This window comes from Phocoena sinus, chromosome 4, assembly GCF_008692025.1.
Source record: "Phocoena sinus isolate mPhoSin1 chromosome 4, mPhoSin1.pri, whole genome shotgun sequence".
Taxonomy (NCBI): domain Eukaryota; kingdom Metazoa; phylum Chordata; class Mammalia; order Artiodactyla; family Phocoenidae; genus Phocoena; species Phocoena sinus.
The window spans coordinates 104,411,562-104,429,113 of record NC_045766.1 but is presented as its reverse complement, the minus strand read 5'-3'; the positions used below and the strand labels follow the sequence as shown (position 1 = coordinate 104,429,113).

Below are 17,552 nucleotides of genomic sequence, written 5' to 3'. Positions count from 1 at the left end.
GTTTTTTTGTTCTTCTTTCTCTAATTGCTTGAAGTGCAAGGTTAGGTTGTTTATTCGAGATGTTTCCTGCTTCTTAAGGTGGGCTTGTATTGCTATAAACTTCCCCCTTGGAACTGCTTTTGCTGCATCCCATAGGTTTTGGGTCGTTGTGTCTCCATTGTCATTTGTTTCTAGGTATTTTTTTATTTCCTCTTTGATTTCTTCAGTGATCACTTCATTATTAAGTAGTGTATTGTTTAGCTTCCATGTGTTTGTATTTTTTACAGATCTTTTCCTGTAATTGATATCTAGTCTCATGGCGTTGTGGTCAGAAAAGATACTTGATACAATTTCAGTTTTCTTAAATTTACCAAGGCTTGAATTTGTGACCCAAGATATGATCTATCCTGGAGAATGTTCCATGAGCACTTGAGAAAAATGTGTATTCTGTTGTTTTTGGATGGAGTGTCCTATAAATATCAATTAAGTCCATCTTGTTTAATGTATCATTTAAAGCTTGTGTTTCCTTATTTATTTTCATTTTGGATGATCTGTCCATGGGTGAAAGTGGGGTGTTAAAGTCCCCTACTATGAATGTGTTACTGTCGATCTCCCCTTTTATGGCTGTTAGTATTTGCCTTATGTATTGAGGTGCTCCTATGTTGGGTGCATAAATATTTACAATTGTTATATCTTGTTCTGGGATTGATCCCTTGATCATTATGTAGTGTCCTTCTTTATCCCTTTTAATAGTCCTTATTTTAAAGTCTATTTTGTCTGATATGAGAATTGCTACTCCAGCTTTCTTTTGGTTTCCATTTGCATGGAATATCTTTTTCCATCCCCTTTCAGTCTGTATGTGTCTCTAGGTCTGAAGTGGGTCTCTTGTAGACAGCATATATAAGGGTCTTGTTTTTGTATCCATTCAGCCAATCTGTGTCTTTTGGTGGGAGCATTTAGTCCATTTACATTTAAGGTAATTATCGATATGTATGTTCCTATTCCCATTTTCTATATTGTTTTGGGTTCGTTATTATAGGTTGTTTCCTTCTCTTGCGTTTCTTGTCTAGAGAAGTTCCTTTAGCATTTGTTGTAAAGCTGGTTTGGTGGTGCTGAACTCTCTCAGCTTTTGCTTGTCTGTAAAGGTTTTAATTTCTCCATCAAATCTGAATGAGATCCTTGCTGGGTAGAGTAGTCTTGGTTGCAGGTTTTTCTCCTTCATCACTTTCAGTATGTCCTGCTACTCCCTTCTGGCTTGTAGGGTTTCTCCTGAGAGATCAGCTGTTAACCTTATGGGTATTCCCTTGTGTGTTATTTGTTGTTTTTCCCATGCTGCTTTTAATATGCTTTCTTTGTATTTAATTTTTGATAGTTTGATTAATATGTGTCTTGGCGTATTTCTCCTTGTATTTATCCTGTATGGGACTCTCTGTGCTTCCTGGACTTGATTAACTATTTCCTTTCCCATATTAGGGAAGTTTTCAACTATAATCTCTTCAAATATTTTCTCAGTCCCTTTCTTTTTTTCTTCTTCTTCTGGAACCCCTATAATTCGAATGTTGGTGCGTTTCATGCTGTCCCAGAGGTCTCTGAGACTGTCCTCAGTTCTTTTCATTCTTTTTTCTTTATTCTGCTCTGCAGTAGTTATTTCCACTACTTTATCTTCCAGGTCACTTATCCGTTCTTCTGCCTCAGTTATTCTGCTATTGATCCTATCTAGAGTGGTTTTAATTTCATTTATTGCGTTGTTCATCGTTGCTTGTTTCATCTTTAGTTCTTGTAGGTCCTTGTTAACTGTTTCTTGCATTTTGTCCATTCTACTTCCAAGATTTCGGATCATCCTTACTATCATTATTCTGAATTCTTTTTCAGGTAGATTGCCTATTTCCTCTTCATTTGTTAGGTCTGGTGGGTTTTACCTTGCTCCTTCATCTGCTGTGTGTTTTTCTGTCTTCTCATTTTGCTTATCTTACTGTGTTTGGGGTCTCCTTTTTGCAGGCTGCACGTTCGTAGTTCCCGTTGTTTTTGATGTCTGTCTCCAGTGGCTAAGGTTGTTTCAGTGGGTTGTGTAGGCTTCCTGGTGGAGGGGACTAGTGCCTGTGTTGTGCTGGATGAGGCTGGATCTTGTCTCTCTAGTGGGCAGGTTCACGTCTGGTGGTGTGTTTTGGGGTGTCTGTGGCCTTATTATGATTTTAGGCAGCCTCTCTGCTAATGGGTGGGGTTGTGTTCCTGTTTTGCTAGTTGTTTGGCATAGGTTGTCCAGCACTGTGGCTTGCTGGTCGTTGAGTGAAGCTGGGTGCTGGTGTTAAGATGGAGGTCTCTGGAAGATTTCCGCCGTTTAATATTATGTGGAGCTGGGAGGTCTCTTGTTGACCATTGTCCTGAAGTTGGCTCTCCTACCTCAGAGGCAGAGCCCTGACTCCTGGGCTGGAGCACCAAGAGCCTTTCATTCCACACGGCTCAGAATAAAAGGGAGAAAAAGTAGAGAGAATTAGTAGAAGTATGAGGAAAGAAAGAAGGAAAGGAGGAAAGGAAGGAAGGAAGAAAAGCAAAGAAGGAAAGAAAGGCGGGAGGGAGGAAGGAAGGAAGGAAGGAGGGAAAGAAGGAGAAAATGTAGAGAGAATTAGTAGAAGTATGAGGAAAGAAAGAAGGAAAGGAGGAAAGGAAGGAAGGAAGAAAGAAGCAAAGAAGGAAAGAAAGGGAGGGAGGGAGGAAGGAAGGAAGGAAGGAGGGAAAGAAGGAGAAAATGTAGAGAGAATTAGTAGAAGTATGAGGAAAGAAAGAAGGAAAGGAGGAAAGGAAGGAAGGAAGAAAGAAGCAAAGAAGGAAAGAAAGGAGGGAGGGAGGGAGGGAGGAAGGAAGGAAGGAGGGAAAGAAGGAAAAAAGACAGAAAGAAAGAAGATACAGTAAAAATAAAATAAAGTATAATATAGTTATTGAACTAAAAAATATTTAGAAAAAAAAAAGGGACGGATAGAACCCTAGGATAAATGTTGGAAGCAAAGCTATACAGAGAAAATCTTACACAGAAGCATACACATACACGTTCACAAAAAGAGGCAAAGGGGGAAAAATCATAAATCCTGCTCCCAGAAACCACCTCCTCAACCTGGGGTGATTTGCTGTCTAAAGGAGGGAAGGAAGGAAGGAAAGAAAGAACGAAGGTAAAGTACAATAAAGTTATTACAATTAAAATTAATTATTAAGAAAAAAAAATTTTTTTTAAATCCATGGACGGATAGAGCCCTAGGATAAATGGTGGAAGCAAGAGTATACAGACAAGATCTCACACAGAAGCATACACGCACACATTCACAAAAAGAGGAAAAGGGAAAAAAATCACAGATCTCGCTCCTAAATTCCACCTCTTCAATTTGGGATCACTCCCTGTCTATTCAGGTATTCCACAGATGCAGGGCACATCAAGTTGATTGTGGAGCTTCAATCCGCCGCCTCCGCGGCTGCCGGGAGAGACCTCCCCCTCTCCTCCCTGCTCTCACAGCTCACAGGAGCTCAGCTTTGTACCCGGCCCTGCCCCTGCACGCAGGTCGCTGGAGGGCGTCTGTTTTTTGCTCAGACAGGACGGGGTTAAAGGAGCCGCTGATTCGGGGGCTCCGGCTCACTCAGGCTGGGGGATGGGGGATGGGGGAAGGAGGGGCACTGCGTGCGGGGCGGGCCTGCGGCGGCAGAGGCGGCATGATGCTGCGGCAGAGGCCGGCGTGACGTTGCACCAGCCTGAGACCCGCCGTGCGTACTCCCGGGGAAGTTGTCCCTGGATCCCGGGAACGTGGCAGTGGCGGCCTACACAGGCTCCGCGGAAGAGGGGCGCGGAGAGTGACCTGTGCTCGCACACAGCCCCCCTGGTGGCGGCAGCAGCAGCCCTAGCGTCTCCCGCCCGTCTCTGGGGTCCGCGCTTCCAGCCGCGGCTCGCGCCCGTCTAGGGGGCTCGCGCCCTCAGCCGCGGCTCGCGCCCGTCTCGGGGGTTCGCGCTTTTAGCCGCGGCTCGCGCCCGTCTCTGGGGTTCCTTTAAGCAGCGCTCTTAAACCCCTCTCCTCGCGCACCAGGAAACAAAGAGGGAAGAAAAAGTCTCTTGCCTCTTCGGCAGGTGCAGGCTTTTCCCCGAACTCCCTCCCGGCTAGTCGTGGCGCACCAACCCCTTCAGGCTATGTTCAAGCCGCCAACCCCAGTCCTCTCCCTGCGCTCCGTCCAAAACCGAAACCCGAGCCTCAGCTCGCAGCCCCGCCCGCCCCGGCGGGTGAGCAGACAAGCCTCTCGGGTTGGTGAATGCCGGTCAGCACCGATCGTCTGTGCAGGAATCTCCCCGCTTTGCCCTCCGCACCCGTCGCTGTGCACTACTCCGCGGTCCCGAAGCTCCCCCCTCCGCCTCCCGCAGTCTCCGCCCGCGGAGGGGCTTCCTAGTGTGTGGAAACTTTTCCTCCTTCACAGCTCCCTCCCACTGGTGCAGGTGCCGTCCTTATTCTTTTGTCTCTGTTTTTTCTTTTTTTCTTTTGCCCTACCCAGGTACGTGGGGAGTTTCTTGCCTTTTGGGAGCTCTGAGGTCTTCTGCCAGCCTTCAGTAGGTGTTCTGTAGGAGTTGTTCCACGTGTAGATGTATTTCTGGTGTATCCGTGAGGAGGAAGGCGATCTCCACGTCTTACTCTTCCGCCATCTTCCAACCCATTCGCCATTAGCAATTTGATAGGGATTTCATTGAATCTGTAGATTGCTTTGGGTAGTATAGTCATTTTCACAATATTGATTCTTCCAATCCAAGAACATGGTATATCTGTCCATCTGTTTGTATCATCTTTAATTTCTTTCATCAGTGTTTTATATATAGTTTTCTGCATACAGGTCTTTTGTCTCCCTAAGTAGGTTTACTCCTAGGTATTTTATTATTTTTGTTGCAGTGGTAAATGGGAGTGTTTCCTTAATTTCACTTTCAGATTTTTCATCATTAGTGTATAGGAAAGCAAGAGATTTCTGTGCATTAATTTTGTATCCTGAAACTTTACCAAATTCATTGATCAGCTCTAGTAGTTTTCTGGTGGCATCTTTAAGATTCTCTATGTATGGTATCATGTCATCTTCAAACAGTGACAGTTTGACTACTTCTTTTCTAATTTGTATTCCTCTTATTTCTTTTTCTTCTCTGATTGCCATGGGTAGGACTTCCAAAACTATGTTGAATAATAGTGGTGAGATTGGACATCCTTGTCTTGTTCCTGATCTTAGAGGAAATGCTTTCAGTTTTTCACCATTGAGAATGATGTTGGCTGTGGGTTTGTTGTATATGGCCTTTATTATATTGAGGTAGGTTCCCTCTATGCCCACTTTCTGGAGAGTTTTTATCATAAATGGGTGTTGAATTTTGTCAAAAGCTTTTTCTGCATCTATTGAGATGATCATATGGTTTTTCTTCTTCAGTTTGTTAATATGGTGTATCACATTGATTTGCGTATATTGAAGAATCCTTGCGTCCCTGGGATAAATCCCAATTGATCGTGGTGTATGAACCTTTTAATGTGTTGTTGGATTCTGTTTGCTAGTATTTTGTTGAGGATTTTTGCATCTATATTCATCAGTGATATTGGTCTGTAATTTTCTTTGTTTGTAGTATCTTTGTCTGGTTTTGGTATCAGGGTGATGGTGGCTTCATAGAACGAGTTTGGGAGTGTTCCTTCCTCTGCAGTTTTTTGGAAGAGTTTGAGAAGGGTGTTAGCTCTTCTCTAAATGTTTGATAGAATTCACCTGTGAAGCCATCTGGTCCTGGACTTTTGTTTGTTGGAAGATTTTTAATCACAGTTTCAATTTCACTACTTGTGATTGGTCTGCTCATATTTTCTATTCCTGGTTCAGTCTTGGAAGGTTATAACTTTCTAAGAACTTGTCCATTTCTTCCAAGTTGTCCATTTTATTGGCATAGAGTTGCTTGTAGTAGTCTCTTAGGATGCTTTGTATTTCTGTGGTGTCTGTTGTAACTTCTCCTTTTTCATTTCTAATTCTATTGAGTTGAGTCCTCTCCCTCTTTTTCTTGATGAGTCTGGCAAATGGTTTATCAATATTGTTTATCTTCTCAGAGAACCAGCTTTTAGTTGTATTGATCTTTGCTATTGTTTTCTTTGTTTCTATTTCATTTATTTCTGCTCTGATCTTTATTATTTCTTTCCTTCTGCTAACTTTTGGTTTTGTTTGTTCTTCTGTCTCTAGTTCCTTTAGGTATAAGTTTAGACTCTTCAATTATTTTGACCAACATTTATTCAAAACCGTCTCCAATTTTGTATCCATCATCTTTACTAATCATTTGTGACAGGCGAACCTTGTTTATTTTATAGAGAAATCAAGACTGTCTAGCCTATTGCTTTGTTTTCTTTCTAAGGAAGAGATGTCTTCCTTTTTGAGTCCATTTGGTGTCTTAATTAAATTCCCTCACTAACTTCTCTCAACATTGTTTTGTTTCTCGTTACTATTTCATTAGAATATTTTGTTTTCAGGATTTGTTGTATTTAAAGTCAAATTAGACAAACCTATGTGCATTTATTTATATTGGCCATGTTTAGGTGCTCAACATTTCATTTGGTGCTAGTTGTGGACTGGCATCTTTTTTCCTTGTAATTTTGGTTTTTATTACTCCTTTTGTTAATTTTGGAGTGAAGTAGTTGAGACTATAGTCATTTTAATGGCAAAGAGATACAGGGATTGTTAAGTGGTATATTTGTATTGGCAGAAGTGAAAAGTGATCGGATAATGACATACTTCTCACCCATACTATGTATCAAAATCTAGAAGGATGTATGTGTGTAGTTTTAAAACTGGTATTTATTTTTTTCTGATCTAACTAAAGGAAGGACAGCTTGATAATTGCCTTGATCAGTGTGGATACACTAAAACTAGAGTGAAAAAGCAGTAGACTGAAAGGTGTTACTATTTCTGCTGCTATCAGGAAGATCGGTGATATTCTTTAGAAGAACATGTATATAGTCATTATGAAGGATGTAAATACATGTTTGAATTTTTCTAATATTTGAATGTCTTAATTTTATGCTCAGTCAGATCCCTGAAAAACTACAGATCTGAACATTTTAACTTTTCCTTCCTTCCCCCGCTAGCTTTGGTTCATAGAGCTAGACTACAGCATTATACTGTCAGCTTTCACTGTAGACTGAAGTAAGAAGGAAAAGAAAACAAAAACAAAACATATACGAAATACATCTGTAGTTGCTGAAAATTTGACAAAATTTTGCTCATTGCTCCTTATGCAGAAATCTTAAAAGAAATTCCCCCAGACACACCTAAATACATAAAGCAAATATTAAGAGACCTAAAGGGAGAAATAGACAAGCAATATAATAATAGTAAGGGACTTTAATACCCCACTTTTCATCAACAGATCGATCTTCCAGACAAAATCAGTTAGGAACCATTGGCTTTGAACGACACTTTAAACCAGTTGTACTTAACAGACCTACAGAATATTCCATCCAAAAGCAACAGAATACACACTCTTCTCAAATGAATAGGATAGATCATATGTTAGTCCATAAAACAAATCTTAGTACATTTAGAAAACTGAAATCATATCAAGCATCTTTTCTGACCACGATGGTGTGGAACTAGAAATCAATTACAAGAAGAAAACTGGAAAATTCTCAAATATGTGGAGATTAAACAACATTCTTACTGACAATCAGTGGGTCAAAGAACAAGTCAAAGAAAAATTTTAAAATACCTTAAGAAAAATGAAAATGGAAATACAACATATCAAAGCTTATGGGATACAGCAAAAGCAGTTTTTTTTAAAGTGTCTTTTTTTTTATTTTTAACATCTTTATTGGAGTATAATTGCTTTACAATGGTGTGTTAGTTTCTGCTGTATAACATAGTGAATTAGCTATGGATTTACATATGTCCCCATATCTCATCCCTCTTGTGTCTCCCTCCCACCCACCCTATCCCACCCCTCTAGGTGGTCACAAAGCACTGAGCTGCTCTCCCTGTGCCGTGCAGCTGCTTCCCACTAGCTATATCTATTTTACATTTGGTAGTATATTCAAGTCCATGCCACTCTGTCACTTCGTCCCAGCTTACGCTTCCCCGTCCCCTTGTCCTCAAGTCCATTCTCTGTGTGCATCTTTATTCCTGTCCTGCCCCTAGGTTCTTCAAAACCAAGTTTTCTTTTTAGATTCCATATATATGTGTTAGCATACAGTATTGTTTTTCTCTTTCTGACTTACTTCACTCATATGACAGACTCTAGGTCCATCCACCTCACTATAAATAACTCAATTTCGTTTCTTTTGTGGCTGAGTAATATTTCATTGTGTATATTTGCCACATCTTCTTTATCCATTCATCTGGCAGTGGGCACATAGGTTGCTTCCATGTCCTGGCTATTGTAAATAGAGCTGCAGTGAACATTGTGGTACATGACTCTTTTTGAATTATGGTTTTCTCAGGGTATACGTGCAGTAGTGGGATTCCTGGGTCGTATGGTAGTTCTATTTTTAGTATTTTAAGGAACCTCCACACTGTTCTCCATAGTGGCTGTATCAATTTACATTACCACCAACAGAGCAAGAGGGTTCCCTTTTCTCCACACCATCTCCGGCATTTATTGTTTGTAGATTTTTTGATGATGACCATTTTGACCGGTGTGAGGTGATACCTCATTGTAATTTTGATTTGCATTTCTCTAATGATTAGTGATGTTGAGGATGCTTTCATGTGTTTGTTGGCAGTCTGTATATCTTTTTTGGAGAAATGTATATTTAGGTCTGCCCATTTTTGAATTCGGTTGCTTTTGTTTTTTTTTGCGGTACGCGGGCCTCTCACTGTTGTGGCCTCTCCTGTTGCGGAGCACAGGCTCTGGACGCACAGGCTCAGCAGCCATGGCTCACGGGCCTAACTGCTCCGCGGCATGTGGGATCTTCCCGGACCGGGGTATGGACCCGTGTCCCGTGAATCGGCAGGGGGACTCTCAACCACTGTGCGACCAGGGAAGCCCCATGTTTGTTTTTTTGATATTGAGTTTCATGAGCTGCTTGTAAATTTTGGAGACTAATCCTTGGTCAGTTTCTTCATTGGCAAATATTTTCTCCCATTCAGAGGGTTATCTTTTCGTCTTGCTTATGGTTTCCTTTGCTGTGCAAAAGCTCTTAAGTTTCATTAGGTCCCATTTGTTTATTTTTGGCTTTATTTCTATTTCCTTAGGAGGTGGGTCAAAAAGGATCTTGCTGTGATTTATGTCATAGAGTGTTCTGCCTATGTTTTCCTCTAAGAGTTTTCTAGTGTCTGGCCTTACATTTAGGTCTTTAATCCATTTTGAGTTTATTTTTGTGTATGGTATTAGTGAGTGTTCTAGTTTCATTCTTTTACATGTAGCTGTCCAGTTTTCCCAGCACCACTTACTGAAGAGGCTGTCTTTTCTCCATTGTATATTCTTGCCTCCTTTATCAAAAATAAGGTGGCCATATGTGTGTGGGTTTATCTCTGGGCTTTCTATCCTGTTCCATTGATCTACATTTCTGTTTTTGTGCCAGTACCATACTGTCTTGATTACTGTAGCTTTGTAGTATAGTCTGAAGTCTGGGAGCCTGATTCCTCCAGCTCCGTTTTTCTTTCTCAAGATTGCTTTAGCTATTCGGGGTCTTTTGTGTTTCCATATAAATCGTGAATTTTTGGTTCTAGTTCTGTGAAAAATGCCAGTGGTAGTTTGATAGGGATTGCATTGAATCTGTAGATTGCTTTGGGTAGTAGAGTCATTTTCACAATGTTGATTCTTCCGATCCAAGAACATGGTATATCTCTCCATTTGTTTGTATCATCTTTAATTACTTTCATCATTGTCTTATAGTTTTCTGCATACATGTCTTTTGTCTCCTTAGGTAGGTTTATTCCTAGGTATTTTATTCTTTTTGTTGCAGTGGTAAATGAGAGTGTTCCCTTAATTTCTCTTTCAGATTTTTCATCATTAGTGTGTAGGAATGCAAGTTTTCTGTGCATTAATTTTGTATCTTGCTACTTTACCAAATTTATTGATTAGCTCTAGTAGTTTTCTGGTAGCCTCTTTAGGATTCTGTATGTATAGTATCATGTCATCTGCAAACAGCGACAGCTTTACTTCTTTTCTGATTTGGTTTCCTTTTATTTCTTTTTTTCTCTGATTCCTGTGGCTAAAACTTCCAAAACTATGTTGAATACTAGTGGTGAAAGTGGGCAACCTTGTCTTGTTCCTGATCTTAGTGGAAATGGTTTCAGTTTTTCACCATTGAGAATGATGTTGGCTGTGGGTTTGTCATATATGGCCTTTATTATATTGAGGAAAGTTCCCTATATGCCTACTTTCTGGAGGGTTTTTTTCATAACTGGGTGTTGAATTTTGTCGAAAGCTTTTTCTGCATCTATTGAGATGATCATATGGTTTTTCTCCTTCAGTTTGTTAATATGGTGTATCACATTGATTGGTTTGCGTATATTGAAGAATCCTTGCATTCCTGGGATAAACCCCACTTGATCACAGTGTATGATCTTTTTAATGTGCTGTTGGATTCTGTTTGCTAGTATTTTGTTGAGGATTTTTGCATCTATATTCATCAGTGATATTGGTCTGTAATTTTCTTTGTTTGTAGTATCTTTGTCTGGTTTTGGTATCAGGGTGATGGTGGCCTCATAGAATGAGTTTGGGAGTGTTCCTTCCTCTGCAGTTTTTTGGAAGAGTTTGAGAAGGGTGTTAGCTCTTCTCTAAATGTTACATAGAATTTGCCTGTGAAGCCATCTGGTCCTGGGCTTTTGTTTGTTGGAAGATTTTTAATCACAGTCTCAATTTCAGTGCCTGTGATTGGTCTGTTTATATTTTCTTTTTTCTTCCTGGTTCAGTCTCGGAAGGTTGTGCATTTCTAAAAAATTGTCCATTTCTTCCACATTGTCCATTTTATTGGCATATAGTTGCCTGTACTAATCTTTCATGATCCTTTGTATTTCTGCAGTGTCAGTTGTTACTTCTCCTTTTTCATTTCTGATTCTATTGATTTGCGTATTCTCCCTTTTTTTCTTGATGAGTCTGACTAATGGTTTATCAATTTCGTTTATCTTCTCAAAGAACCAGCTTTTAGTTTTATTGATCTTTGGTATTGTTTCCTTTATTTCTTTTTCATTTATTTCTGATCTGGTCTTTATGATTTCTTTCCTTCTGCTAACTTTGAGGGTTTTTTGTTCTTTCTCTAATTGCTTGAGGTGCAAGGTTAGGTTGTTTATTCGAGATGTTTCCTGCTTCTTAGGGTGGGCTTGTATTGCTATAAACTTCCCCCTTAGAACTGCTTTTGCTGCATCCCATAGGTTTTGGGTCATTGTGTCTCCATTGTCATTTGTTTCTAGGTATTTTTTTATTTCCTCTTAGATTTCTTCAGTGATCTCTTGGTTATTAAGTAGTGTATTGTTTAGTCTCCCTGTGTTTATATTTTTTACAGATTTTTTCGTGTAATTGATATCTAGTCCCATAGCGTTGTGGTCGGAAAAGATACTTGATACGATTTCAGTTTTCTGAAATTTACCAAGGCTTGATTTGTGACCCAAGATATGATCTATCCTGGAGAATGTTCCATGAGCACTTGAGAAGTGTATTCTGTTGTTTTTGGATGGAATATCCTATGAATATCAATTAAGTCCACCTTGTTTAATGTTTCATTTAAAGCTTGTGTTTCCTTATTTATTTTCATTTTGGATGATCTGTCCACTGGTGAAAGTGGGGTGTTAAAGTCCCCTACTCTGATTGTGTTACTGTCGATTTCCCCTTTTCTGGCTCTTAGCATTTGCCTTATGTATTGAGGTGCTTCTGTTTGGGTGCATAAATATGTACAAATGTTACGTCTTGTTCTGGGATTGATCCCTTGATCATTATGTAGTGTCCATCTTTGCCTCTTTTAATAGTCTTAATTTTAAAGTCTATTTTGCCTGATGTGAGTGTTGCTATTCCAGCTTTCTTTTGATTTCCACTAGCATGGAATATCTTTTTCTATCCCTTCAGTTTCAGTCTGTATGTGTCCCTAGGTCTGAAGTGGGTCTCTTGTTGACAGCATATATATAGGTCTCTTTTTGGTATCCATTTAGCCAGTCTATGTCTTTTGGTTGGCGCATTTAATCCATTTACATTTAAGGTAATTATTGATATGTGTGTTCCTATTACCATTTTCTTAATTGTTTGGGGTTTGTTATTGTAGTTTTTTTCTTTCTCTTGTGTTTCCTCCGTAGAGAAGTTCCTTTCACATTTGCTGTAAAGCTGGTTTGGTGGTGCTGAATACTCTTAGCTTTTGCTTGTCTGAAAAGGTTTTAATTTCTTTGTCAAATTTGAATGAGATCCTTGCTGGGTAGAGTAATCTTGGTTATAGGTTTTTTCCCTTTAATCACTTTAAATATGTCCTGTTACTCCCTTCTGGCTTGCAGAGTTTGTGCTGAAAGATCAGCTGTTAACCTTATGGGGATTCCCTTGTGTATTATTTGTTGTTTTTACCTTGCTGCTTTTAATATTTTTTCTTTGTATTTAATTTTTGAGAGTTTGATTAGTATGTGTCTTGGCCTGTTTCTCCTTGGATTTATCCTGTATGGGACTCTCTGTGCTTCCTGGATTTGATTAACTATTTCCTTTCCCATATTAGGGAAATTTGCAACTATAATCTCTTCAAATATTTTCTCAGTCCCTTTCTTTTTCTTTTCTTCTGCCACCCCTGTATTTCGAATGTTGGTGCATTTAATGTTTTCCCAGAGTTCTCTGAGACTTTCCTCAATTATTTTCATTCTTTTTCCTTTATTCTACTCTGCAGTAGTTATTTCCACTATTTTATCTTCCAGGTTACTTATCCATTCTTCTGCCTCAGTTATTCGGCTATTGATTCCTTCTAGAGAATTTTTAATTTCGTTTATGGTGTTCATCATTGTTTGTTTGCTCTTTAGTTCTTCTAGGTCCTTGTTAAACGTTTCTTTTGTTTTCTCCATTCTGTTTCCAAGATTTTGGATCATCTTTGCTATCATTACTCTGAATTCTTTTTCAGGTAGATTGCCTATTTCCTCTTCATTTGTTTGGTGTGGTGGGTTTTTACCTTGCTCCTTCATCTGCTGTGTGTTTCTCTGTCTTCCCCTTTTGCTTTACTTACTGTGTTTGGAGTCTCCTTTTCACAGTCTGCACGTTCATAGTTACCGTTGCTTTTGGTGTCTGCCCTCAGTGGCTAGGGTTGTTTCAGTGGGTTGTGTAGGCTTCCTGGTGGATGGGACTAGTGCCTGTGTTCTGGTGGATGAGGCTGGGTCTTGTCTTTCTGGTGGGCATGTCCGTGTTCAGTGGTGTGTTTTGGGGTGTCTGTGACCCTATTATGATTTTAGGCAGCCTCCCTGCTAATGGGTTGCATCGTGTTCCTGTCTTGCTAGTTGTTTGTCATAGGGTGTCCAGCACTGAAGGTTGCTGGTCATTGAGTGGAGCTGGGTCTTAGCATTGAGAAGGAGATCTCTGGGAGAGCTTTCACTATTTCATATTACGTGGCGCTTGGAGGTCTCTGGTGTACCAATGTCTTGAACTCCACTCTCCCACCTCAGAGGCATAGGCCTGACACCCAGCTGGAGTATCAAGACCCTGTTAGCCGCAGGGCTCAGAATAAAAGGGAGAAAAAAAGAAAGAAAGAAGGAAAGAGAGAGAGAGAGAGGGAGGGAGGGGAAATAAAATAAAGTTATTAAAATGAAGAATAATACATAATTATGAGAAAATAAAAAAATTAAGTAACAAGAAAAAGAAAAAAAAGAAGAGAGCAACCAAACCAAAAAATAAATCCACCAATGATAACAAGTGCTAAAAACTATACTGTAAAAAAAAATGGAGAGACAGAACCCTAGGACAAATGGTAAAAACAAAGCTATACAGACAAAATCACACAAAGAAACATACACACTCACAAAAAGAGAAAAAGGAAAAAAAAAATATATGTCATTGCTCCCAAAGTCCACCACCTCAATTTTGGGATAATTCATTGTCTATTCAGGTATTCTGTAGATGCAGGGTACATCAAGTTGATTGTGGAGATTTAATACACTGCTCCTGAGTCTGCTGGGAAGATTACCCTTTCTCTTCTTTGTTCTCACAGCTCCTGGGGTTCAGCTTTGGATTTGGCCCTGCCTCTGCATGTAGGTCGCCTGAGGGCATCTGTTCATTGCTCAGACAGGATGGGGTTAAAGTAGCAGCTGATTAGGGGGCTCTGGCTCACTCAGGCCTGGGAGAGGGAGGGGTACAGAATGTGGGGCGAGCCTGCGGCAGCAGAGGCCAGTATGACATTGCAACAGCCTGAGGTGCGCCGTGTTTTCTCCAGGGGAAGTTGTCCCTGGATCACGGGACTCTGGCAGTGGCGGGCTGCACAGGCTCCCGGGGTGTGCGGGGAGGTGTGGATAGTGACCTGTGCTTGCATACAGGCTTCTTGGTGGCCGCAGCAGAAGCCTTAGTGTTTCATAACCGTTTGTGGTGTCCGTGCTGAGACCCGCGGCTTGCGCCCATCTCTGGAGCTCGTTTAGGCAGTTCTCTGAATCCCCTCTCCTCGTGCACCCCAAAACAGTGGTCTCTTGACTCTTAGGCAGGTCCAGACTTTTTCCTGGACTCCCTCCGGGAGTAGTAGCTGTGTCGCACTAGCCCCCTTCAGGCTGTGTTCACGCAGCTAACCCCAGTCTTCTCCCTGTGATCTGACCTCTGAAGCCGGGGCCTCAGCTCCCAGCCCCCACCCACCCTGGCAGGTGAGCAGACAAGCCTCTCAGGCTGGTGAGTGCTGGTCGTCACTGATCCTCTGTGCGGGAATCTCTGCTTTGCCCTCTGCACCCCTGTTGCTGTGCTCTCCTCCATAGCGCCGAAGCTTCCCCCCCGCAACCCCTTCGTCTCTGCCAGTGAAGGGGCTTCCTAGTGTGTGGTAACTTTTCCTCCTTCACAGCTCCCTCCCAGAGGTGCAAGTCCCATTCCTATTCCATTGTTTCTGTTTTTTTCTTTTTTCTTTAGCCCTACCTAGGTACGTGGGGAGTTTCTTGCCTTTTGGGAAGTCTGAGGTCTTTTGCCAGGGTTCAGTAGGTGTTCTGTAGGAGTTGTTCCACATGTAGATGTATTTCTGATGTATTTGTGGGGAGGAAGATTATCTCCACCTCTTACTCCTCCGCCATCTTGAAAGTCTCAAAGCAGTTGTAAGAGGAAAGTTCATAGCAATAAATACTTACATCAAGAAAAAAAATGATCTCAAATAAACAGCCTAACTTTGCACTCTAAGGAATCAGAACAAATGAAGCCCAAAGTTAGTAGAAGGAAGGAAATAACAAAAGATCAGGGTGGAACTAAATGAAATAGAAACTAAAAGGATGATAAGAAAGATTGATGAAACTAAGAGCTGGTTCTTTGAGAAGATAAATAAAATTGACAAACCTTTAGCTAGACTCACCAAGAAAAAAAGAGAGAGGACTAAAAGTAAGAAACAAAAGAGGAGATGCTATAGCCAATTCCACAGAAATACAAAGGATCATAAGAGGTTACATTTGTCCCTTGTTATCCATGGGGGCTTAGTTCCAGGATTTCCCCACAGATACCAAAATCCATGGATGCTCAAATCTCTTATATTAAATGGCCTAGTATTTGCATATAACCCAAGCACATTCTCTCATATACTGTAAATCATCTCTAGATTACTTGTAATATCTAATACAATGTAATTGCTGTGTAAATGTAAATACAAAGTAAATGCTATGTAAATCATTGCTAGTGCTCAGCACATTCAAGTTTTGCTTTTTGGAACCTTCTGGAATTGCCCCTACCCCCAATATTTTTGATCTATGGTGGATTGAATCCATGGATGCAGAACCTACAGATATAGAGAGTTGACTATACCATGGATAATTATACCCCAGTAAATTTAACAATTGAGAAGAAGTGGATAAATTCCTACATACATATACTGCCTACCAGGAGTGAATCATGAAGAAATAGAAAATCTGAACAGTGCAATTATTAGTAAGGATATTGAATCAGTAATCCAAAACCTCTCAAAAAACAAAAATCCAGGACCAGACAGCTTTACTGGCAAATTCTACCAAACATTAAAACAGTTAAATACCAGTCCTTCTCAGACTCATCCAGAAAATAGAAGAGAAGGGAACACTTCCAAACTCATTTTACGAGACCAACATTACCTTAATATCAAAACCAGACAAGGGTATCATGAAAGAAAATTACAGGTCAATGTCCCTGGTGAACATAGATGCAAAAATCCTCAATCAAATATTAACAAACTGAATGCAACACAGTACATTAAAATTTTGACAGAAATAGAACTAACAACTCCTAAAATTTGTATGGAACCATAAAAGACCCCAAATAGGCAAGGCAGTCTTGAGAAAGAAAGACAAAGCTGAAGGCATCATATTTCCTGATTTCAAACTAAGTTGACCCTTGAACAATGGGGGGCTAGGGACACCAACTTTCCCATCCCCTGTGCAGTTGAAAATCTGTGTATAACTTTACATTCAGCCCTTGTATCCAAGGTTCCACATCCACAGATTCAACCAACTGAAGATTGTGTAGTACTGTAGTACATATTTAGGGGGAAAAATCCAGGTATAAGTGTACCTGTGCAGTTCAAACCCAAGTTATTCAAGGGTCAACTGTATATTACAAAACTATAGTAATCAAAACAGTATGGTACTGACATAAAAACAGACACATAGGTCTTCAAAAAGAATAGGGAGCCCAGAAGTAAACCAACATATACATGGTCAGTTAATTTATAACATAGGAGCCAAGAATATACAGTGGGGATTGGACAGCCTCTTTAATAAATGGTGTTGGGAAAACTGGACAGCCAAATGCAAAAGAATGAAACTGGACCACTATCTCAAACCATACACAAAAATCAACTAACAATGGATGTAAGAATCAAATGTAAGACCTGAAACTATCAAACTCCTAGAAGAAAACATAGGTGGCAAGCTCCTTGACATTGTTCTTGGTGATAATTTATTTGGATTTGACACCAAAAGCAAATGAAACAAAAAAGAAAAATCAACATGTGGGACTACATCAAAGTAAACAGTTTCTGCACAGCAAAGGTAACCATCAAAATGAAAAGCAACTTTACTGAATGAGAGAAAATATTTGCAAATTATATATCTGACAAGGGGTTAATACCCAAAATACAGAAAGTATAAAGACTCATACAACTCAATAGCAAAAAACAATCAGATTAAAAAAAATGGTAGGTCTGAATAGATAGTTTTGCAGAGAAGACATACAGATGACCAACAGGTATGTGTAAATATGTTCAGCATCACTAATCATCAGGGAAATGCAAATCAAAACCACAATAAGCTATCATCTCACACCTGTTAGAATGGCTATTATCAAAAAGACAAGAAGTAGTAAGCGTTGCAAGGATGTGGAGAAAAGGAATCCTTGTGCACTGTTTCTGGGAATGTAAATTGGTGCAGCCACTGTGGAAAGTGCTACTATGGAAGTTCCTCAAAAAGTTAAAAATAGAACTACCATATGATACAGCAGTTTCACTTCTGGGTATTAATAT

At 40.1% G+C, this 17,552-nt stretch overlaps 1 protein-coding gene across 8 annotated transcripts in view; it reads left to right on the top strand.

The window, feature by feature from the left end:
- ZNF654 (zinc finger protein 654) overlaps positions 1–17,552 on the top strand; it is a 102,143-nt gene that overhangs the window by 33,064 nt on the left and 51,527 nt on the right. For 2 of the 8 annotated variants that reach the window (XM_032629802.1, XM_032629801.1), the window contains exon 3: positions 5,647–5,655. The exons of the other annotated variants lie outside the window; for them this stretch is intronic. In XM_032629802.1, the coding sequence (XP_032485693.1) occupies positions 5,647–5,655 (9 nt within the window). The remainder of the gene's footprint in view (positions 1–5,646; positions 5,656–17,552) is intronic. 8 annotated transcript variants of the gene reach the window in all.